This window comes from Melanostigma gelatinosum, assembly GCF_949748355.1.
Source record: "Melanostigma gelatinosum genome assembly, chromosome: 16".
NCBI lineage: Eukaryota > Metazoa > Chordata > Actinopteri > Perciformes > Zoarcidae > Melanostigma > Melanostigma gelatinosum.
In genome coordinates this window covers 20863556-20888071 of record NC_136649.1, presented here as the reverse complement: position 1 = coordinate 20888071, position 24516 = coordinate 20863556, and the positions used below count along the sequence as shown (strand labels likewise).

At 45.0% G+C, this 24516-nt stretch overlaps 2 protein-coding genes across 3 annotated transcripts; one reads left to right on the top strand and one right to left on the bottom strand.

Moving 5' to 3' along the window:
* Positions 1-942: 942 nt before the first annotated feature.
* LOC306790261 (scavenger receptor cysteine-rich type 1 protein M160-like) lies at positions 943-18773 on the top strand. 2 transcript variants are annotated; one of them, XM_079286429.1, is made up of 28 exons: positions 943-1014; positions 2018-2139; positions 2796-2828; positions 2945-3229; positions 3419-3742; positions 3836-4117; positions 4648-4971; positions 5065-5349; positions 5459-5788; positions 6268-6300; positions 6462-6785; positions 6879-7163; positions 7273-7602; positions 9067-9351; positions 9878-10192; positions 10286-10567; positions 11094-11417; positions 11511-11795; positions 11905-12234; positions 12716-12748; positions 12922-13245; positions 13339-13623; positions 13728-14057; positions 14512-14544; positions 14663-14947; positions 15280-15609; positions 15904-15986; positions 16087-18773. In XM_079286429.1, exons 2-28 carry the CDS (start codon positions 2079-2081, stop codon positions 16183-16185), a joined length of 6519 nt encoding a protein of 2172 aa, XP_079142555.1. In that variant the 5' UTR covers positions 943-1014; positions 2018-2078; the 3' UTR covers positions 16186-18773. The 2 variants fall into 2 exon arrangements, with proteins under 2 accessions (XP_079142555.1, XP_079142556.1); XM_079286430.1 differs by lacking the exons at positions 9878-10192; positions 10286-10567.
* Positions 18774-21307: 2534 nt separating this feature from the next.
* Positions 21308-23650, bottom strand: kcnk3b (potassium channel, subfamily K, member 3b; the record flags this gene model as incomplete). Its single annotated transcript, XM_079286476.1, has 2 exons — positions 23365-23650; positions 21308-22173 (listed from the first exon to the last, which is right to left on the bottom strand). Exons 1-2 carry the CDS (start codon positions 23645-23647, stop codon positions 21308-21310), a joined length of 1149 nt encoding a protein of 382 aa, XP_079142602.1. The 5' UTR covers positions 23648-23650.
* Between the last annotated feature and the right edge of the window lie 866 nt (positions 23651-24516).

Here is a 24516-nt window from a genome sequence, read left to right as displayed (position 1 = left end):
GACTCTGAAAATGATATCAGAGTTGTTTTAACCAACATAAGGTTTAGTAGCACACGAGACATTGGTACAGCTGTCTCTTTGTAAGGCATTGCTAGGCCTCCGTACTTTAATTGTTTGTGTCTGTCATTTTATGTATCTGTCTATCTGGACCCTGAGTCTGAAATAAAGTCTATCTGTACACTAAAGGACAGAGAGGAAGCAGAAAAGATCAAAGGTCCTCTTTAATGCTTCAATCATTATAATACAATAAAATAATATTATTCTGAAGTGGTCCATTGTGCTTTTCCTGTAACAGAGTACTTCTACACTGTCATATTAGTACTATTACTGTAACAGAGTACTTCTACACTGTCATATTAGTACTATTACTGTAACAGAGTACTTCTACACTGTCATATTAGTACTATTACTGTAACAGAGTACTTCTACACTGTCGTATTAGTACTGTTACTATAACAGAATACTTATACACTGTCATATTAGTACTGTTACTGACAGAGTACTTCTACACTGTCGTATTAGTACTTTTACTGGAACAGAGTACTTCTACACTGTCGTAAAAGTACTAATGTACTTTTACTGAAGTAATAGATGTGAGTACTTCTTCCATCTCTCACAGGAGAAACTTGATAAAGAGCAACAGCAGAGTCAGTTTGAATCAGGAGTTCACTAAATCATCAGAACTAATAAATCAAAATAAAACTATTCAGTGAAGGAGAAACAAACTGACAACACATGATGTATGATCACCATAGCAACACATAGGAAGGTGCTGGATGTGTTTAGACCCATCAGGCTCCATCAGTCCTCCCTTCAGGGCTCTGTTTTTATTGTGCCTCTCTTGTTTCGGAGTAGTCCTGGGAGGAGATAAATCCACGAGGGAGGGATTTAAGAGTTGCGTCATTTTGGAGGCAGAGGCAGCTTTCCAGATGTGTGAGTCAGAGCTGCATTTGAGTTCTGGTCTCAACCTGTGCTCGTGCACAGTGAACGTCGGGTTCTCCTGCCGCATTTGATGTCAGTAAGATTTCTTTGGTATATTTGTAATATTTTGGTGCGTTTGAGCGCATCACTGCTGCTTTGCATTGATTCAGAAGGTGTAACTTCTTCAGCGTGAGTTGGTAGTTGAAGCTTAGGAAGCTTCACTTCCTGTGGAACATAGCCCGGTATAAGGAGAAGGTTAAAGGTGCCTTAATGAGAGTGGAGAAGTTAGTGCCAGAGGGTTACAGACAGCGATTCTGAGGTATTACCACCAGACTTAATGTTGACTTTGCTGGAGAGAAAAGCATTCTTGTTGATGGTGTAAGGCTGAAGGTCTGTGAGCTTGTGATGTTGGAGGAATTTAAAGGTTGTGCGTGATTGTGTTATGTATTTCAATGAGCAGAAAGTGCCCCCCCCCCCCCTGCAGACTCTGGAGGATAAGTTTTCTCTCACGCACAGAAATGTTTTTCTCAAAGCGGGATTCTCCTCATTGTGACTCTGGTGGCACATATGTGTCACGTGCCAATGTTTCTCAGTTAAGGGAGGGGGTGTTAGGTGCCTTGTTGTGTCTTCTATCTGCTCTGTCTTTCCAGGGTCCATTCGGGTGCCACCCTTGAGTATTGTCATGCATTTGATGCTGCGAAGTCTCTCCTCTGCAGTGCTCCAGTGCTGTGTGCTCCCAACTTCTCTCCCCCCTTTAAGCTTGAAGTCAATTCTAGTGCTTCTGGAGCCGGTGTTTTGCTGTTGCAAGAGGGCGAGGGCAAGGTAGATGTGTGCCATCCTGTGTGCTACTTCTCTGCGAAGTTCAAGCGCCACCGGCTGAACTACTCCATCATTAATAAGGAGACTCTAGCCATGCTTGTCGCCCTGCAGCATTTTGAGGGGCATGTTGGCCCCAGTTCCTCGCCGGTGACTGTGGACACCGATCACAACCCTCTTATCTTCCTGGCCCAGATGTACAACCATAGCCAACGGTGTTAGGCACTGCTGGTGCAAGGTTTTAATATTTAATATAATATATACCTCTTTATGTACGCAGATACACACTGAGGACAGACACACAGACGGGCAGAGAGACGGACAGAGAGACGGGCAGAGAGATGGTCTACCTGGACGTCATGGATCACTTGTTGATGCTGCTGCTGTTGCTGTGGAGCTCAGGTAGGACTCTGATTTAGAGATGATGTGTTTTATTACAACATTTACGTTGTATCTTTAAACCAGAGAACACACACAGACACACACAATCACATAAAATGCAACGATGTGCCCTAAACTTTGCAAATTCAAGTTAAAATACCAGCCGTATCAGAACCGTGTTGGGATCTGGCAGAAACCTGTTTGGTTGTGAGACAAGTAGGACAATTAAGTTGTTAACATTAATTAAATTATTAATATCAATCAGATTAATAACATATCAATAATAACGGGGCACCACTCTAGGATCAGGGATCAGGGACCAAAGGATTGAACATTAGTATTCTACATTCAGAGTGAACAGTGAAGGTTTGAATCACATCACGCTGTTATTACAACACATATGTACGAAATAATCATCGAAACTGCTCCTTAAAATATAACAGTTTATATAACTACCATTACTGATTAAAACCGATAATATGAATCAACAAACATCTATTACACAACTACAAGCAGACTACCTAAAGACAACAAACAATCACGTGGTGAGGAGTTTGCGAGTGTGTGCGTGTGTGTGTGTGTGTGTGTGTGTGTAGGAAAAAGGTGGGGCAGCATCAAAACAATCTAATACGTAGTGGAATTTGTGACAAAAAAAACAAATGTGTCTATTTCTCCAGGACTCCAAGCTGAAGGAAATCACACATCAACAGGTAAATAGAGAAAGAAAAGAGAAACAAAGAACCAATGAAGCAGAAGTCAAGTTTTAGTTTGATATTATATGAATTCAATTTATTTATTGACTGACGACTCTCTTGTTTCTGTTCAGAACCTTTGAGGTTGGTGGGAGGAATCGGTCGCTGTGCAGGAACTGTGGAGATTAAACATCAAGGAGACTGGAGACCAGTAGATGGCTATGACTGGACCCTGAAGGAAGCAGCTGTTTTCTGTAGAGAGCTGGACTGTGGCTCTGCTTTTTCTATGGGATGGAGAAAGAAGTCCTCAAAGAGATCTGTGTGGTTCATCAACACCAACTGTGTTCAGTCTGGATCTGCTCTCAAGGATTGTATAACGTCAGGTTCCTCTCCCTCCATCCTGGATCTCACCTGCTCAGGTAATCCCATCAGTGACATCATCTCTGATGGGATCCTTAAGGAGAGAGTCCAGCCCCATCTCTTTTAGATTTTAGGGATCATTTAACAAACAGATTCATATTCTGGGTCACTGATCAGATAAGACAGAATGTTATTTAGTGTCTGGTGTCTTTTATCTCTTTCTCTTTCATCTTCTATCATCTCTCCAGACTCTGTCAGGCTGGTGAATGGGACTAGTCTGTGCTCAGGCAGACTGGAGGTGAAGTCTAACCAGTCTAACCAGTCTAACCAGTGGTGGTCCTCAGTGTGTGAAGATGACTTTGACCAGCAGGATGCAGAGGTGGTCTGTAGGGAGCTTGGCTGTGGGGCTCCTTCAGTCCTCCAGGGGGCGCTCTATGGAGAAGTGGAGGCTCCAATGTGGACCAAAGAGTTCCAGTGTGGAGGCCGTGAGTCTGCTCTCCTGGACTGTAGAAGCTCAGGCTCAGATAGAAACACCTGCTCACCTGGCAAAGCTGTTGGACTCACCTGCTCAGGTAGAAGAGGAGCTGCAGCTTTGATCTGGTTCATTTCTGTTCTACTGAAACTCACTTTGTTCTTTTACTGACGACTCTCTTGCTTCTGTTCAGAACCTGTCAGGTTGGTGGGAGGAGACAGTCGCTGTGCAGGAACACTGGAGATGAAACGGGGAGACTGGAGACCAGTATTTGGCTATGACTGGAGCCTGAAGAAAGCAGCTGTATTCTGTAGAGAGCTGAAGTGTGGCTCTGCTGTTTCTATAGGACGGAGAGTGGAGTCCTCATTCAGATCTGTGTGGAAGATCAACTTTGACTGTGTTCAGTCTGGATCTGCTCTGAGAGAGTGTTTAACATCAGATTCCTTTTCCTACACCCTGGATCTCTCCTGCTCAGGTAATCCCATCAGTGACATCATCTCTGACAGTAATGTATCCAGGTGGACACACACATGCAGCAGCTAGAATGGCAGCAGACTTGTCTGATGAGCTGCTGCCTCAGTAAAGCAGGTGCTGAATGCACCAAGATATCTTCATATGTGAAACCTCCATGTCTGCTGCTTCAGGAGTCCTCTGGGCCGACCACCAACCAGCCTGAAAGGACTCCTCCTTCAGCTTCACAGCTTTCTTATTCACTGGTTTCCACCAGCAGCTTCTTTGGTTTCCACCATAACAGGCACCAATGACCTACTGGACACAACGTAGAGCAGCTCAGCTCAGCCGGGGGCTCGTCAGTATCTCCACACCGTCCTTCACCCTGGACACTCCTTAAGGAGAGAGTCCAGCCCCATCTCCTTTAGATTTTAGGGATCATTTGACAAACAGATTCATATTATGGGTCACTGATCAGATAAGACAGAAAGTTATTTAGTGTCTGGTGTCTTTTATCTCTCTCTCTCTCTCTTTCATCTTCTATCATCTCTCCAGACTCTGTCAGGCTGGTGAATGGGACTAGTCTGTGCTCAGGCAGACTGGAGGTGAAGTCTAACCAGTCTAACCAGTCTAACCAGTGGTGGTCCTCAGTGTGTGAAGATGACTTTGACCAGCAGGATGCAGAGGTGGTCTGTAGGGAGCTTGGCTGTGGGGCTCCTTCAGTCCTCCAGGGGGCGCTCTATGGAGAAGTGGAGGCTCCAATGTGGACCAAAGAGTTCCAGTGTGGAGGCCATGAGTCTGCTCTCCTGGACTGTAGAAGCTCAGGCTCAGATAGAAACACCTGCTCACCTGGCAAAGCTGTTGGACTCACCTGCTCAGGTAGAAGAGGAGCTGCAGCTTTGATCTGGTTCATTTCTGTTCAACTGAAACTCACTTTGTTCTTTTACTGATGACTCTCTTGTTTCTGTTCAGAACCTGTCAGGTTGGTGGGAGGAGACAGTCGCTGTGCAGGAACACTGGAGGTGAAACATCAAGGAGACTGGAGACCAGTAGATGTCTCTAAAACAACCCTGAAGGAAGCAGCTGTTCTCTGTAGAGAGCTGGACTGTGGCTCTGCTGTTTATGTAGGACGAAGAGAGGAGTTACCATCCAGAACTGTGTGGTGGATCGACTCTCGCTGTGTTCTGTCTGGATCTCCTCTGAGGGAGTGTTTAACATCACATTTCTCTTCCTCCATCCTGGATCTCACCTGCTCAGGTAAGCCCATCAGTGACATCATCTATGACAGTGATGTATCCAGCATTCAGGGTCCATCTTATTCAACGGAGGGTAAACATGAACTTTCATCATCTCTCTGTGTTTACAGACCTGATGCTTCAGCCAATCATCTCTGTGTCCTCCTCAATGTACGGGGTCTCCGAGGCCCAGCAGCAGGGGGATCAGGTGCTCAAAGGCTCCAACTTCACCATCCGCTGCTCTATCCAGCCACAGTACCCAGGAGGCTCCTTCCAGCTCACCTTCACCTCCTCCAACTCAGCACACAACTACACCCAGCCAGCTGTCAATCACTCTGCCCACTTCCTGTTTCCTGCTGCAGAGCCCGCCCACCAAGGAAGCTACAGCTGTGTTTATCACCTCTATGTTTTTTCTCATAACTTCTCCTCTGAGAGCCGTCTGCTCTCCATCACTGTCTCAGGTAAGCTGACTGTTTACATGCAGGTTTGAAGATGATTGGTCCAAACTGACTGAAGATGATCAGCTGACCACAGAGTCCATGCATGTTGTTGTTTCTGGAATGACACTGTGACTCCTATCATTGTGTCACATCACACATGTCATATAGTAACCAAACCTAAACACAGTCTATAAATGACAACAGCTAACAATATACTGTAGGACAGAGCAGGTTTGGTTACCAGGATAACTCTGGTTCTCTGAGAACTGAAGCAGTTTCTGACGTGACCAATCACAAAAGCTCCACTGCCACCACATTAGTCATAACACCTCTTAGCCCCCAACTCACCATTTTCAAGTGTAGTTCCTCCACCAATCAGAAGAAAGAAGGGCTGTGTGCTCTGATACCTCACACAGAGAACCAGAGTAATTCTGGTTCTGTGGAATTCTGTGGATTTCTATTCCATTTACTAAAAATAACAAACGTGTATATTTCTTCAGGACTCCAGTCTGAAGGCACGAACTCATCAACAGGTAAATAGAGAAAGAAAAGAGAAATAAAGAACCAATGAAGCAGAATCAGATCATTTAATAAACAGATTCATATTATGGGTCACTGATCAGATAAGACAGAATGTTATTTAGTGTCTGGTGTCTTTTATCTCTCTCTCTTTCATCTTCTATCATCTCTCCAGACTCTGTCAGGCTGGTGAATGGGACTAGTCTGTGCTCAGGCAGACTGGAGGTGAAGTCTAACCAGTCTAACCAGTCTAACCAGTGGTGGTCCTCAGTGTGTGAAGATGACTTTGACCAGCAGGATGCAGAGGTGGTCTGTAGGGAGCTTGGCTGTGGGGCTCCTTCAGTCCTCCAGGGGGCACTCTATGGAGAAGTGGAGGCTCCAATGTGGACCAAAGAGTTCCAGTGTGGAGGCCATGAGTCTGCTCTCCTGGACTGTAGAAGCTCAGGCTCAGATAGAAACACCTGCTCACCTGGCAAAGCTGTTGGACTCACCTGCTCAGGTAAAAGAGGAGCTGCAGCTTTGATCTGGTTAATTTCTGTTCTACTGAAACTCACTTTGTTCTTTTACTGACGACTCTCTTGCTTCTGTTCAGAACCTGTCAGGTTGGTGGGAGGAGACAGTCGCTGTGCAGGAACACTGGAGGTGAAACATCAAGGAGACTGGAGACCAGTAGATGTCTCTAAAACAACCCTGAAGGAAGCAGCTGTTCTCTGTAGAGAGCTGGACTGTGGCTCTGCTGTTTATGTAGGACAAAGAGAGGAGTTACCATCCAGAACTGTGTGGTGGATCGACTCTCGCTGTGTTCTGTCTGGATCTCCTCTGAGGGAGTGTTTAACATCACATTTCTCTTCCTCCATCCTGGATCTCACCTGCTCAGGTAAGCCCATCAGTGACATCATCTATGACAGTGATGTATCCAGCATTCAGGGTCCATCTTATTCAACGGAGGGTAAACGTGAACTTTCATCATCTCTCTGTGTTTATAGACCTGATGCTTCAGCCAATCATCTCTGTGTCCTCCTCAATGTACGGGGTCTCCGAGGCCCAGCAGCAGGGGGATCAGGTGCACCAAGGCTCCAACTTCACCATCCGCTGCTCTATTCAGCCACAGTACCCAGGAGGCTCCTTCCAGCTCACCTTCACCTCCTCCAACTCAGCACACAACTACACCCAGCCAGCTGTCAATCACTCTGCCCACTTCCTGTTTCCTGCTGCAGAGCCCGCCCACCAAGGAAGCTACAGTTGTGTTTATCACCTCTATGTTTTTTCTCATAACTTCTCCTCTGAGAGCCGTCTGGTCTCCATCACTGTCTCAGGTAAGCTGACTGTTTACATGCAGGTTTGAAGATGATTGGTCCAAACTGACTGAAGATGATCAGCTGACCACAGAGTCCATGCATGTTGTTGTTTCTGGAATGACACTGTGACTCCTGTCATTGTGTCACATCACACATGTCATATAGTAACCAAACCTAAACACAGTCTATAAATGACAACAGCTAACAATATACTGTAGGACAGAGCAGGTTTGGTTACCAGGATAACTCTGGTTCTCTGAGAACTGAAGCAGCTTCTGATGTGACCAATCACAAAAGCTCCACTGCCACCACATCAGTCATAACACCTCTTAGCCCCCAACTCACCATTTTCAAGTGTAGTTCCTCCACCAATCAGAAGAAAGAAGGGCGTGTGCTCTCTAATGTCCATTAGGCAGCGACTCCTCAAACACGTTCCTGCCAGAAAAGATAGAAGAAGGAAGAGTAGGAGGCACTCAATACAAGGCAGATCCTCACCGCAGCAGTAAAGTACAGTAACTGTAACTCTGTCACACAGAAGCCCAACTGGTGAACTCAGGCTCGGTGGACGGGTCACTGGACCTTAAACTAATAAAGTATAGTTTACTGACTGTGCTCGCAGTGGCAGATTTTAACACAACAAAGCTCAGCAGAGTGGAACAACAATATCACGGCAGCAACAAGCACAACAGTTATGTTACACAACACTCAACGGGACACAGCGATGCGTAAAACACTCTTGAATAAGGAGGAAGTGTTTAGGAGAGGAGACAAGGACAGGTTTAAAGAGTCTAAGCACAGGTTCAGCCATGAGGTCAGAGCTGCTAAACAACTGTACTCAGAGAAATATCAACAGCAGTTCTCAGCTAATGACTGCTTCTGTCTGAAAGGTTCTCACACTGAAGAATACTCAAGCAGCACAATGCTTGTTGTGATTCTATGTCATGGTGGGTGTGTTGGAGATGTTTGGATGTGAGCTGCTGTCTTCTTAACTTCGGACATTTCTTTCTTTAGCCCCTCCCCTCAGGATGCTTTGCTTTCTATCACGCCACCCTTGTTAATACGATTTAAATTATTATTATTCTTTTTTTAATCATAAATTTCCTGATTTTCGTATTCTCACAACATATAAAACCCTTTAATATGCTCTTCTGTGATTGGCTGAAACGGATGGAGACATCTAAAAACAGTCTTGTTTGTAATGCAGGTTCAACTGTCTGAATATAAATGTATCAGCATCCAAATAAGTTTTTGATGAAAATTGCAAATACATTTAAAGAAATATGTATTTGTGGATTTCCATTACATTTACTCAAAAGAACAAATATGTGTCTATTTTTCCAGCCTGAAAGTAATCACACATCAACAGATTAATAGAGAAAGAAAAGAGAAATAAAGAACCAATGAAGCAGAAGTCAAGTTTTAGTTTGATGTTTTATGAATTCAATTTATTTCTTGACTGACGACTCTCTTGTTTCTGTTCAGAACCTGTCAGGTTGGTGGGAGGAGTCAGTCGCTGTGCAGGAACACTGGAGATTAAACATCAAGGAGACTGGAGACCAGTAGATGGCTTTCACTGGACCCTGAAGGAAGCAGCTGTTTTCTGTAGAGAGCTGGACTGTGGCTCTGCTTTCTCTATGGGATGGAGAAAGACGTCCTCAAAGAGATCTGTGTGGTTCATCAACACCAACTGTGTTCAGTCTGGATCTGCTCTCAAGGATTGTATAACGTCAGGTTCCTCTCCCTCCATCCTGGATCTCACCTGCTCAGGTAATCCCATCAGTGACATCATCTATGACAGTAATGTATCCAGGTGGACACACACATGCAGCAGCTAGAATGGCAGCAGACTTGTCTGATGAGCTGCTGCCTCAGTAAAGCAGGTGCTGAATGCACCAAGATATCTTCATATGTGAAACCTCCATGTCTGCTGCTTGAGGAGTCCTCTGGGCCGACCACCAACCAGCCTGAAAGGACTCCTCCTTCAGCTTCACAGCTTTCTTATTCACTGGTTTCCACCAGCAGCTTCTTTGGTTTCCACCATAACAGGCACCAATGACCTACTGGACACAACGTAGAGCAGCTCAGCTCAGCCGGGGGCTCGTCAGTACCTCCACACCGTCCTTCACCCTGGACACTCCTTAAGGAGAGAGTCCAGCCCCATCTCCTTTAGATTTTAGGGATCATTTGACAAACAGATTCATATTATGGGTCACTGATCAGATAAGACAGAATGTTATTTAGTGTCTGGTGTCTTTTATCTCTCTCTCTCTTTCATCTTCTATCATCTCTCCAGACTCTGTCAGGCTGGTGAATGGGACTAGTCTGTGCTCAGGCAGACTGGAGGTCAAGTCGAACCAGTCTAACCAGTGGTGGTCCTCAGTGTGTGAAGATGACTTTGACCAGCAGGATGCAGAGGTGGTCTGTAGGGAGCTTGGCTGTGGGGCTCCTTCAGTCCTCCAGGGGGCGCTCTATGGAGAAGTGGAGGCTCCAATGTGGACCAAAGAGTTCCAGTGTGGAGGCCGTGAGTCTGCTCTCCTGGACTGTAGAAGCTCAGGCTCAGATAGAAACACCTGCTCACCTGGCAAAGCTGTTGGACTCACCTGCTCAGGTAGAAGAGGAGCTGCAGCTTTGATCTGGTTCATTTCTGTTCTACTGAAACTCACTTTGTTCTTTTACTGACGACTCTCTTGCTTCTGTTCAGAACCTGTCAGGTTGGTGGGAGGAGACAGTCGCTGTGCAGGAACACTGGAGATGAAACGGGGAGACTGGAGACCAGTATTTGGCTATGACTGGAGCCTGAAGAAAGCAGCTGTATTCTGTAGAGAGCTGAAGTGTGGCTCTGCTGTTTCTATAGGACGGAGAGTGGAGTCCTCATTCAGATCTGTGTGGAAGATCAACTTTGACTGTGTTCAGTCTGGATCTGCTCTGAGAGAGTGTTTAACATCAGATTCCTTTTCCTACACCCTGGATCTCTCCTGCTCAGGTAATCCCATCAGTGACATCATCTCTGACAGTAATGTATCCAGGTGGACACACACATGCAGCAGCTAGAATGGCAGCAGACTTGTCTGATGAGCTGCTGCCTCAGTAAAGCAGGTGCTGAATGCACCAAGATATCTTCATATGTGAAACCTCCATGTCTGATGCTTCAGGAGTCCTCTGGGCCGACCACCAACCAGCCTGAAAGGACTCCTCCTTCAGCTTCACAGCTTTCTTATTCACTGGTTTCCACCAGCAGCTTCTTTGGTTTCCACCATAACAGGCACCAATGACCTACTGGACACAACGTAGAGCAGCTCAGCTCAGCCGGGGGCTCGTCAGTATCTCCACACCGTCCTTCACCCTGGACACTCCTTAAGGAGAGAGTCCAGCCCCATCTCCTTTAGATTTTAGGGATCATTTGACAAACAGATTCATATTATGGGTCACTGATCAGATAAGACAGAAAGTTATTTAGTGTCTGGTGTCTTTTATCTCTCTCTCTCTTTCATCTTCTATCATCTCTCCAGACTCTGTCAGGCTGGTGAATGGGACTAGTCTGTGCTCAGGCAGACTGGAGGTGAAGTCTAACCAGTCTAACCAGTCTAACCAGTGGTGGTCCTCAGTGTGTGAAGATGACTTTGACCAGCAGGATGCAGAGGTGGTCTGTAGGGAGCTTGGCTGTGGGGCTCCTTCAGTCCTCCAGGGGGCGCTCTATGGAGAAGTGGAGGCTCCAATGTGGACCAAAGAGTTCCAGTGTGGAGGCCATGAGTCTGCTCTCCTGGACTGTAGAAGCTCAGGCTCAGATAGAAACACCTGCTCACCTGGCAAAGCTGTTGGACTCACCTGCTCAGGTAGAAGAGGAGCTGCAGCTTTGATCTGGTTCATTTCTGTTCAACTGAAACTCACTTTGTTCTTTTACTGATGACTCTCTTGTTTCTGTTCAGAACCTGTCAGGTTGGTGGGAGGAGACAGTCGCTGTGCAGGAACACTGGAGGTGAAACATCAAGGAGACTGGAGACCAGTAGATGTCTCTAAAACAACCCTGAAGGAAGCAGCTGTTCTCTGTAGAGAGCTGGACTGTGGCTCTGCTGTTTATGTAGGACGAAGAGAGGAGTTACCATCCAGAACTGTGTGGTGGATCGACTCTCGCTGTGTTCTGTCTGGATCTCCTCTGAGGGAGTGTTTAACATCACATTTCTCTTCCTCCATCCTGGATCTCACCTGCTCAGGTAAGCCCATCAGTGACATCATCTATGACAGTGATGTATCCAGCATTCAGGGTCCATCTTATTCAACGGAGGGTAAACATGAACTTTCATCATCTCTCTGTGTTTACAGACCTGATGCTTCAGCCAATCATCTCTGTGTCCTCCTCAATGTACGGGGTCTCCGAGGCCCAGCAGCAGGGGGATCAGGTGCTCAAAGGCTCCAACTTCACCATCCGCTGCTCTATCCAGCCACAGTACCCAGGAGGCTCCTTCCAGCTCACCTTCACCTCCTCCAACTCAGCACACAACTACACCCAGCCAGCTGTCAATCACTCTGCCCACTTCCTGTTTCCTGCTGCAGAGCCCGCCCACCAAGGAAGCTACAGCTGTGTTTATCACCTCTATGTTTTTTCTCATAACTTCTCCTCTGAGAGCCGTCTGCTCTCCATCACTGTCTCAGGTAAGCTGACTGTTTACATGCAGGTTTGAAGATGATTGGTCCAAACTGACTGAAGATGATCAGCTGACCACAGAGTCCATGCATGTTGTTGTTTCTGGAATGACACTGTGACTCCTATCATTGTGTCACATCACACATGTCATATAGTAACCAAACCTAAACACAGTCTATAAATGACAACAGCTAACAATATACTGTAGGACAGAGCAGGTTTGGTTACCAGGATAACTCTGGTTCTCTGAGAACTGAAGCAGTTTCTGACGTGACCAATCACAAAAGCTCCACTGCCACCACATTAGTCATAACACCTCTTAGCCCCCAACTCACCATTTTCAAGTGTAGTTCCTCCACCAATCAGAAGAAAGAAGGGCTGTGTGCTCTGATACCTCACACAGAGAACCAGAGTAATTCTGGTTCTGTGGAATTCTGTGGATTTCTATTCCATTTACTAAAAATAACAAACATGTGTATATTTCTTCAGGACTCCAGTCTGAAGGCACGAACTCATCAACAGGTAAATAGAGAAAGAAAAGAGAAATAAAGAACCAATGAAGCAGAATCAGATCATTTAATAAACAGATTCATATTATGGGTCACTGATCAGATAAGACAGAATGTTATTTAGTGTCTGGTGTCTTTTATCTCTCTCTCTCTCTCTCTCTCTTTCATCTTCTATCATCTCTCCAGACTCTGTCAGGCTGGTGAATGGGACTAGTCTGTGCTCAGGCAGACTGGAGGTGAAGTCTAACCAGTCTAACCAGTCTAACCAGTGGTGGTCCTCAGTGTGTGAAGATGACTTTGACCAGCAGGATGCAGAGGTGGTCTGTAGGGAGCTTGGCTGTGGGGCTCCTTCAGTCCTCCAGGGGGCGCTCTATGGAGAAGTGGAGGCTCCAATGTGGACCAAAGAGTTCCAGTGTGGAGGCCATGAGTCTGCTCTCCTGGACTGTAGAAGCTCAGGCTCAGATAGAAACACCTGCTCACCTGGCAAAGCTGTTGGACTCACCTGCTCAGGTAGAAGAGGAGCTGCAGCTTTGATCTGGTTCATTTCTGTTCTACTGAAACTCACTTTGTTCTTTTACTGACGACTCTCTTGCTTCTGTTCAGAACCTGTCAGGTTGGTGGGACGAGACAGTCGCTGTGCAGGAACACTGGAGGTGAAACATCAAGGAGACTGGAGACCAGTAGATGTCTCTAAAACAACCCTGAAGGAAGCAGCTGTTCTCTGTAGAGAGCTGGACTGTGGCTCTGCTGTTTATGTAGGACAAAGAGAGGAGTTACCATCCAGAACTGTGTGGTGGATCGACTCTCGCTGTGTTCTGTCTGGATCTCCTCTGAGGGAGTGTTTAACATCACATTTCTCTTCCTCCATCCTGGATCTCACCTGCTCAGGTAAGCCCATCAGTGACATCATCTATGACAGTATCCAGCATTCAGGGTCCATCTTATTCAACGGAGGGTAAACGTGAACTTTCATCATCTCTCTGTGTTTATAGACCTGATGCTTCAGCCAATCATCTCTGTGTCCTCCTCAATGTACGGGGTCTCCGAGGCCCAGCAGCAGGGGGATCAGGTGCTCAAAGGCTCCAACTTCACCATCTGCTGCTCTATCCAGCCACAGTACCCAGGAGGCTCCTTCCAGCTCACCTTCACCTCCTCCAACTCAGCACACAACTACACCCAGCCAGCTGTCAATCACTCTGCCCACTTCCTGTTTCCTGCTGCAGAGCCCGCCCACCAAGGAAGCTACAGCTGTGTTTATCACCTCTATGTTTTTTCTCATAACTTCTCCTCTGAGAGCCGTCTGCTCTCCATCACTGTCTCAGGTAAGCTGACTGTTTACATGCAGGTTTGAAGATGATTGGTCCAAACTGACTGAAGATGATCAGCTGACCACAGAGTCCATGCATGTTGTAGTTTATGGAATGACACGGTGACTCCTATCATTGTGTCACATCACACATGTCATATAGTAACCAAACCTAAACACAGTCTATAAATGACAACAGCTAACAATATACTGTAGGACAGAGCAGGTTTGGTTACCAGGATAACTCTGGTTCTCTGAGAACTGAAGCAGCTTCTGATGTGACCAATCACAAAAGCTCCACTGCCACCACATCAGTCATAACACCTCTTAGTTCCTCCACCAATCAGAAGAAAGAAGGGCTGTGTGCTCTGATACCTCACTCAGAGAACCAGAGTAATTCTGGTTCTGTGGAATTCTGTGGATTTCTATTCCATTTACTAAAAATAACAAACATGTGTATATTTCTTCAGGACTCCAGTCTGAAGGCACGAACTCATCAACAGGTAAATAGAGAAAGAAAAGAGAAATAAAGAACCAATGAAGCAGAATCAGCACTCAAGTTTTAGTTGCCTCTTTTGTTGATTCAATTTCTTGACTGACGACTCTCTTGTTTCTGTTCAGAACCTGTCAGGTTGGTGGGAGGAGACAGTCGCTGTGCAGGAACACTGGAGATGAAACATCAAGGAGACTGGAGACCAGTATTTGGCTCTGAAAGGACCCTGAAGGAAGCAGCTTTTTTCTGTAGAGAGCTGGACTGTGGCTCTGCTGTTTCTGTAGGACAGAGAGAGGAGTCCTCAGAGAGATCTGTTTGGTGGATCGACTCTCCCTGTGTTCTGTCTGGATCTGCTCTGAGAGAGTGTTTAACATCACATTCCTCTTCCTCCATCCTGGATCTCACCTGCTCATGTAAGCCCATCAGTGACATCATCTATGACTTCATCACTGACAGCAATGTTTCCGTATATGTTCCTTCCTCTGTCACAGTGACAGTCAGTGGGTTTCCATTGGACTGAACTGTAAAGTTATCCAGGATGACATCCTGAAATGTAGAGAGGTGGACTTGTTTCTGGAAGCTTCAAACCCTCCATAGACTACTGAACTCCACCTGAGAGGACACACCTGTCTGTCTGTCTGTCTGTCTGTCTGTCTGTCTGTCTGTAACATCACGTCCTTATTCAGGGTCCATCTTGTTCAACGGAGGGTAAACATGAACTTTCATCATCTCTCTGTGTTTACAGACCTGCTGCTTCAGCCAATCATCTCTGTGTCCTCCTCAATGTACGGGGTCTCCGAGGCCCAGCAGCAGGGGGCTCAGGTGCACCAAGGCTCCAACTTCACCATCCGCTGCTCTATCCAGCCACAGTACCCAGGAGGCTCCTTCCAGCTCACCTTCACCTCCTCCAACTCAGCACACAACTACACCCAGCCAGCTGTCAATCACTCTGCCCACTTCCTGTTTCCTGCTGCAGAGCCCGCCCACCAAGGAAGCTACAGCTGTGTTTATCACCTCTATGTTTTTTCTCATAACTTCTCCTCTGAGAGCCATCCGCTCTCCATCACTGTCTCAGGTAAGCTGACTGTTTACATGCAAGCAGAAAAGGACTGAAGAAATCCTAAAAGTTAAATTGCTACAGTTCAAAAAATGTAAAAGATATGAAAAAGCTGAACCATGCGGTAATAGTTCAGGGTTTTCTCAACAGTTTAGAGTTAAAATAGTGTCTGTATTATATACGTAGACACGTATTGTTGGAATGCTGAAGCAGCATTCCAACAATACGGGTCAGTGATTGTAGATTTCCGGGTCAATGGGAGCTGTTCGACTCATGTCGTGTGACGTGATGACTGTCCATGTGTTTGTTCAGTTCCAACACCTCTGATCATCAAAGCGGTCGTCCTGCCGCTGACTCTGCTGTTGGTGATCGTTGCCCTTTACTTCTACTGCAAGGTACTGACACACGTCTGTTGTTTAGACCAGCGACTGAAATGGAGCTTTCAGAACTGTCCTGTCTTCAGTTCACTAAACACGGACTGTCATGTCTCCCCAGGCCAGCAGGGGGCGGATGCCGTACAGACAGAAGAACACTGAGCTGGATCAGTATAACCTGGGTGTTCCTGCAGCTGAAGGAGCTCAGGGAGCAGAGTAGCACCTCCAAGGAGCTCATCTCACATGCAGATGGATTTCTACCACACAATCATCACCAGCTCCCTTTTATACGCATGTTCCCTTAAACCAGAAGGCTGAATATGAGATCACATTATTATAGCCTGTCTGTGTTACTCTCAACAATGTGCTGGTCTCTCCATACCTTCTGACTTCCTGTCTGTGGCTCTCAGCTCCAAGCCCATTGGTTCCTGCTGAAGACGTGAATGTCTAAAAACACCTCACAGATATAAAGTTTCATTTAAAAGTAGACTTGAGAGCAGGTTTACCAGAGAATTGTAAAGTTTATGGTCTCAATCTCTAGTTTCAAGTCTTCTTCATACAGCATGATGTTCATTCAGTAAATGATGGTCCTTTTCTCATACGATCTGACTTCTTTTTACGACCAGAGGAGTCGCCCCCTGCTGGTCAGGAGAGAGAATGGTTCAACGTAGAGGTTCTTGCTGAGAGTTAGATGGGAAGTATTTTCCAGTATTTCCCACTGTCGAAAAACTGTCAAACTTGAAATGTGATGTGATGAATAATGGTCTTCCTGATCGGGGCTTCATCAAAAACAGACAGTTTTAACCTTCCTTGAATGTTTCTAAAAACAGAGAATTTACCAGGTGATGTAATGCCATAGCTGACCTCTGTGGAACTATTTTTGTATTTGACATAGATAGTCAGGTCTGTGGCCAAAGTAGAAAACAGCAGATGGTCCAGCCACAGGGGGCCAATACAGGGATTTGTCGAATGGATACTCCTTCTCCTTCTGCAAGACATCAGTTAAAACGTATACATTTTGTTACCTAACAGCTCAATTTAAGTAGAACTCCATTCAGTATTCATTTAATTTGGTAAACTCTTATTCTTCACATGTATGTTGACTTTGCTTGTAGAAAAAAATTAACCATTTCCCATATTCTTGATTATAACCAAAAATACATTGTTCTTTTCAAAAAACGTATTGAAGATTTCTCGGGAATTATTTGGATATTATGCACCCGTAACACAAAGCATTAGCATATAACCATGCTGAATCAACACCTTAACAAAAAAACAATATTAGAGGTGTTCTGGTGTCCTAATTAGAAACTATATATTAACAACCTTTTTCCATAACAGTATTTTGCTGCCTTAAGTGTTTCTGCTATTTTGTCCACCCCCTGCTCGCTGTACCACATGGTGATATACCAAATATACATACACAAACCATGACATAAGGATACGCCGCCATACTGTCGGCTCGTGACTAACCTGCTGTAGTTTGTCCGGAACTGGACTTCAGTCAGGAATCCGAGAGGGAAACCATCTGGACCAAACGGTTATTTCTATACATTCAGCAGGCTTTTCTCACACAGCACAGGGGGATACACATCATGACGATGGTAAAATCACATGACTACATTATATTTTACTGACACTGAATACAGAAATTCACAAATCTTCTCTGTAAATTATGATTTGTTTCAAGGTGGATAAAGGTGGAAAAGCAAGTCAAGAGCAGAGAGCATCATCATCCATCACCATGTGCAAACAGTACTTATATACATCGATCAGGTACAGGTGCAAGACCTGAATCAAAAAGTTTTTACGTGTCATTTCTGGCGCTTTTAATGTCCATTGTGTGTCACACATGGGTGTTAAAATCTTCCCACATTCCCATCATCCTGACTCTCTTTTAATTTTGAGGTACTTGTACCTTACTTGAGTATTTCCAGCTTTATGCTTTTCTATCAGGCGTCAACTTCCAGGTCTGAAATGTTTTGCTAATGTGAAAGTGCCTCAAACTTGCATTCTTTCTAATGGCCATCAGGGGGCGACTCTATGAGACTCTTCAGTCTATGAGAAAATGACTCTACTTCTCACTTGATTTATTACCTCTGTAAACATTGTAAACATGAGTTTATGGTCTCAATCTCTAGTTTCAAGTATTCTTCAATACAGCTTTGAATCATGGATTTAACTTGAACCCTTTCACAGTGTGTGTTTTGGGTCATGAAAGTTTATTGTAACATTTTGGTCCCTAATAATGTCTTGTTCAGAGTTCGGTTGTACTTTGCTCCGGCCTCTCGTGTCACTTCTGGTTGCAAAAAGCCAAGATGGCGAAGGTCAAAATGCTTCAAAACCATAGTCCACAAAACATCTTATTTACAGTCCACAGCATGTTCAAGGGGAATATTTTACTTTTTACTCCGTTACATTTATCTGAAAGCTATAGATTTTGCATTAAAGAAACATTAACTTATAAAATATGTATTTCTAAAAAACAATGTAAAACAAAAAGCATCTAACTCAACCCATTTATGACCTTCGAGATGCATATGAGTTGTAAGCACCTCCTTGATATCTTAGACTTGTATAGTTGCACTCTTCACACTTTTTATTGCAACTTTTGCACAGCAAATCTTGCCTCAAAGTTTATCTGATATTATTTTTATGGTACTGCAACACTCACAGGACACGAATGCAGGACTTTTACTTGTAATAAAGTATTTTCACATTGCTGCACTGCTACTTTTACTGTGGTAAAGGCTCCTCGATGATGGATTTCTCACCGTAAATTTGTTGAACTGCAGTTCAAATATGATCAAATCCCTCATAATAAAAGGAACAAAAGTTTACCTTTTTTGACAAAACATTGTCAGAAATCTCATTTGCACATGCCAGAAATAAACTTAACGTAATGTCACGTCATGTCGCCTACAGAAAAATATCACAACTTGACACCAAAATAGGCCCAGAAATACAACAATTGGTATTTGAGGGTGGATCTTTTTTTCTCTTCCATCAATCGGAGAGACCAAGTCTATTGTGGCATAATTATCTGTGATTGACAACCAGTTTGTCAACCATTGTCAAAACACAGAAAACCTCTTCCCATCTGCCACTCCAAACTGCTCCCATAAGTAGTTTGCATCTGCTGAAGGATCCAGATGTGATTTGTACAGCTCTGCACACTCCATGTCTGAATGGCTCATGCGTTATGTTCGACAGTCAAGACTTCTGTGACGCATCATCGTCCTCCGGCTCAAATATGGAAAATGGAAAATATCAAAAAATGAAAATAGAAAATGGAAAATATCTAGCCTGGCTCTGTCCAATCAAAGGTAAAAAACAGAGCCAGGCTAGGTGTTTCCCCCTGTTTCCATTGTCTATGCTAGGCTAAGCTACTGGCTCGCTCCAGGTAACTATCTAATAAGATATTTGCCGAAGAAAGTCAGAGTCAGGCTTGAGGAGGAACGGATACGGAGTTATGTAATTAGGATACAAACAAGGTAATTATATTCTGTAACGGTTATAGAAAAAAAACGTTTCTAAATATAGCATTTAACAGAACGAACAATACATTACCTTATTTATGCGGCCACATTACAACACAAGTCTCACACAATGATGTTTGTGAAAAAATGCTTTAACTGAGTGGGTGGGTCCCAAAGGATATGAAAAGACAATACCCACCACAGCCACAGCCTGTTCACCCTGCTGCCGTCTGGCAGGAGACACAGAAGTATCCGCTGCCGTACCACCAGACGTCAGAGCAGCTTCTGAGGGCTGAGACTCCTGAATTCATCCTCCTCCCTCCCTCACATATACTTTTGTTTTTGTGCGTTTGTCTTGTGAAGCAATATGGGACTACATACTGCATTTCGTTGCACAACCCTGTTGAGAATAAATGAGCCTTGTAACCGTGTGAATGTTGCCATTGCTTTGTATGTGAAGCAGAGAAGGGTACCGTACAATGCGAGTTATCTCAAAGCAGGATCGTTTGCACACTTTTCCAGTTCATCCAGATTGTTCTTGTTTGCCGAGAGGCATCCCAGCGTGAAAGGAAATTGACATGTGTGCTGCTGCTGCTCAGAGTTAAAATCCTAATGTGCCAAATGATTGGAGTCCTTGGATGATGAGAGCATTTTCACAGCTGGAAGGCAGAACTTGCACTGTGACCTTGTTCCCCTTATTCTGCTACGCATACTAAATAAGGGTGGAATTCAAGTATTGAAGTTACTTTATGATACTTGCTTTAGGTCACAGAATACATATTTTAGCATACAGATGTGAGAGCATTGATCTTCTCATCTGACAAGGAAGTAAATCAGCATGTTTCCAAAAATGTTGCACTGTTCCTTTAAACAATCCATATGCAGCATGTTAATATGTGAGTCGAGTTTTACCTTTGGTCAGAGCCAGGTTAGCTGGTTTCCCTGCTACCTGTTATTCTGAGCTAAGCTAATCACCTACAGACACATATTTTCCAAAATGTTTAACCATTCCTCTAATAGTGTGCTTCACAAGTACCTGATTGTCGTGTATTTACTGCACTCTGGCTCCCGAAGGACTGATGGAAGCATCACAATAGAGTTGTTGATTTAGCCCGATGATCTTCTTTAAGAGCTTAGTCGTGTTGTTAAACTAGTCCAGTTCAGTGTGTTTCAGTCAGTGCCGGCGAGGATCTACTTGTGTTTATGCACTTTTACTACGTTAGGGATATGTCATCGTGATTTTTTTATTTTTTATTTCCACGTTACATAACACTGCAGAGTGTATGACTGATGCTCCAGCAGTTTGGGCCGAGAGCTCTGAAAATCACAATAATAGAGGCAGAGACACAGAAGTGATGAGTCACATTGAGTTATCAGTGTGTGTGTGTGTGTGTGTGTGTGTGTGTGTGTGTGTGTGTGTGTGTGAGCTGTAATACAGTTCTGACAATCACGATTTCTTTGAATAAGGTTTTAGGGCAACATGAGGCGACTAGAAACCAGTAAGTTGTCTGAAATTGTGCAGCCTCAGTCACAAATACGACGAAGGAAAACTTTAAGGAATAACCCCCGACTTAAATCAGCACCTCTGGAATGATTAACAAAAACACTGCAACGTCTTCACATGACTTCTTACACAATTAGATCTCAAGTGAAAATATTGCATTTCTTGAAACACATTTTTGAGAAAGTCTTTGCTGTTTACAGTACTGTATGCGTTTCCCCTTCCGTGTGTCCTCCTGTTTACTGGGATTATAGCACCACAAACATCTCAACATGTCTATGCTGCGAGGACCGCCAAGTATCTGTTGTCCCCTCGGCACCATAGACGCACTGTGCTGTACTAAAACGTGCTGCGCTGAAAGGCTAGACGGAGCTGCGTCTCTTGAACATCCTGAACGGGGACAGAATGTGTAGGCCCGTCGTTATGGAGCTTATGCTCGAACACTGACGCGGACTGCAGACGCAGCCTGTTGAGCCGGTCTCCATGTAGTGAGGACAGTTACTGTAGGCATCGGAGAACGTCAGCTCCTGAGGGATCACGGTGGGTACGGAGCCCTGCAGCTTCTCCTTGCTGCGGTACCACAAGCAGGAGCATATAGTCTGGAAATGCAGCACCTCGGTGTAGACACCTTTGAAATCTTTAGCCTTGGCGGAGTCGTCTGCTACAGGTGTGGAGGTCGCGGCTGAGACCGGCAGTAGGCGAGCCACCTCTCCTCTGGACATCAGGGCCCTCTGCTTGGCGTCCCTGCGCTCGTCCTCGGTGTTCATGGTCAGGAAGCGAAGCACCACCAGGTTCAGGAACGCTCCGACCACCGTCAGGCCCGTCAGGATGTAGACAAAGCAGAAGGCCACGTACCGGGGGTCTTTCTGCAGCGTGTCGTCCCGCTGCAGAGCCACGTAGTCTCCGAAGCCGATGGTGGTGAGCGTGATGAAGCAGTAGTAGAAGGCGTTGAGGAAGCTCCATCCCTCGCAGTGGGAGAACGCCGCGGCCCCCACGCACAGCGTGCTCATGCAAGAGAAGAAGCCCACGGTCACCATGTTCGCCATGGAGACCTCGGTGTGACGCATCGCCAGGCACTTCTTGGCTTGGTGCAGCAGGTACCTGACGAACGTGTTGATCCGCTCGCCCAGGCTCTGGAACATGACCAGGGTGAGCGGGATCCCCAGGAGGGCGTAGAACATGCAGAACACCTTCCCTGAGTCGGTGCTGGGCGCCGCATGGCCGTAACCTGAGGGAGCAGAAGTGGGAGTTTTACACCTCGGCACACGTGAAGTTAGAAGTTGTCTGAGCAGCTGTGATGCAGAGAGGCAGTTTGACCTCCTTTGACAAAAAGATTCTTTCATCTTTCCACAGGGAACTAACACACACTCTCAGTTAATACAATTGGTTGGTCACCTGGCATCGGATCAGCCAATATCTAAATTAAATTGCAAGTGTCTGGTTTCAACCAGTAGAGGGCAGTCACTACGGATATTAACACAATATGTAGAATTCAAACACTTTGCACTAAGATGTCAAGAACACTAAATACTCATTGGTTTTCAGCTGAAAGAAATCTTTTGAGGTGCATTTTAAAGCCAATATAATAAGACAGAACGAACAATACATGAAGGAATTTTAGTTTCTGTCTCACTAAAATTATGTTCCTAGTATTTTATCTATTCATTTATTTAACCAGGATAGCTTAATTGAGATACAATGATTGCAGTAATGTATGTTTTTGAGGGTTTCTTTGTAAAGAAAGGCAGCAAAAACGATGAGTTACAAACAGCATTAGACAGATTAAACCAAATATTTCACAAAATAAAACAGAAATATGATTCCAAAATCATGAAGGCAAATTTCTAATGGTCATGTGAATGCTTAGCTCTATGACTCCAATGCAGTGGTGGAAAGGTCCTGCATTCAGAATTTAAATAGATTTAAATAGATGAAAATACAAAAGCACGAGCGTCAAAAAATATCCTGAAAGTACCAAAAGTGGATTATAATTATCGATGCATGAATGTGTAGATTACTTGTGAATGTGGAGCTATTTTTTTAATTCTACAGCCTAAACTGCTGGGCTTGTGAATTCCCAAGGAATCAATAAAGTCTTATCTTAACCTATAATAATATATCATAATTCATTTATTGATTATATTTTGTGTTATTAGTCCCAATCTGCTAAGAAACTATACAATATGCCTCTGAATGGTGGAGTAGAAGTATAAAGCAGTAGAAAATGACAATAGCCTTTTCAAGTAAAGTTGAGTAAATGTACCTCTACTCACGTGTAATGTTGAATGATGTGCACGAGCTGAGACAGAGAGAGGGGGAGTACACTTCGGTATTCTTAAATCCCCGTCTCCGGCCCTGCACTGAGCATCTTTAAAACATGCTTTTAATTTGTGTGAATCGAGAAAAACTTCCGGCTCACCTATGGTCGTAATCACAGTGATGGCGAAGTAAAAAGAGCCGGCGAATTTCCACTGGACCCCCGCCTTGTGCGGTTTGAGATGCAGGACGACGAGCTCCAGCTCCTCGAAGTTCTCTTTGGTCAAGTTGTACTTGCGCATGAGCTCGTGCTTCCTGGCGTCGAGCCTCCGCTTGTGACCCCTCTCCTGCTTCGACTCCAGGGTCTCGAAGACGGCCGCTCCCACCACCAGGTAGGTGAGGATGCTGACGATGAGCGCGAGAGTCCTGGCGTTCTGTCGCTTCATGGTTCACCAAAGAGTTGCAGGTGTAGGTAGGTGGGTGGGTGGGGGCGTGTGAGGGAGGGGAGGAGGGGGGAAGACTCCTCTGCGACCTGCTCCTGATGGACTCCGGATCCAACAGAAGAGGGGGAATCTTTGGAGACGGAGCTGTCCTCTCAGCACCACCCACACGTCACAGTTGGGTTGCTACTGTATTTAGACTATTTGTCACCGACTTATAATTAGATTGTGCAGAAAAGAAACACAAGGGGCAATCCCACACTGTCAGAGAGGTAGTGGCTCGAATCAACAGTTACACAAAAAAACACACACGCGCACACGCACACACACACACACACACACACACACACACACACACACAGTTCTTACCTTAGGCCAAAATGAACAAGTTGACTCCTCAGCAGAGCCTCCAACGAGCTAACGTTGATACATTTACCTTGTGTGTGTGTGTGTGTGTGTGTGTGAGATTCAAGTCAAACATTTGCCAAGTGACTATTTAAACAGAGTGGCTCTCCCGACTTCAGAAGTTGTCTAGCAACCCGAATGACAACCTTCTTTTCTCCGTGAGTAAATATTTGAAAAAACCACATCCTTTCTTCTTCTTCTTGCCTTCAGGTGAGCTGCTGCAGGGTTCTTCAGCTCAGGCTTTAGTCACGCACACGAAATGAAGGATTTAAAAATGTATCAGGGTTAGGGCATGGAAGAGGACATTATTCATGAGATGTTATACATAAAGTCAGAGGCTTCACTGTTAATGAAGGATAATGAAGGATAATCCGCTTTAAATTGTAGCTGTAATTAGCGTTTTATTTTGACAACCCGGACGATGCCATAGTGATGTCATCAGGGTTATAGTTTAAGACTACACACATATT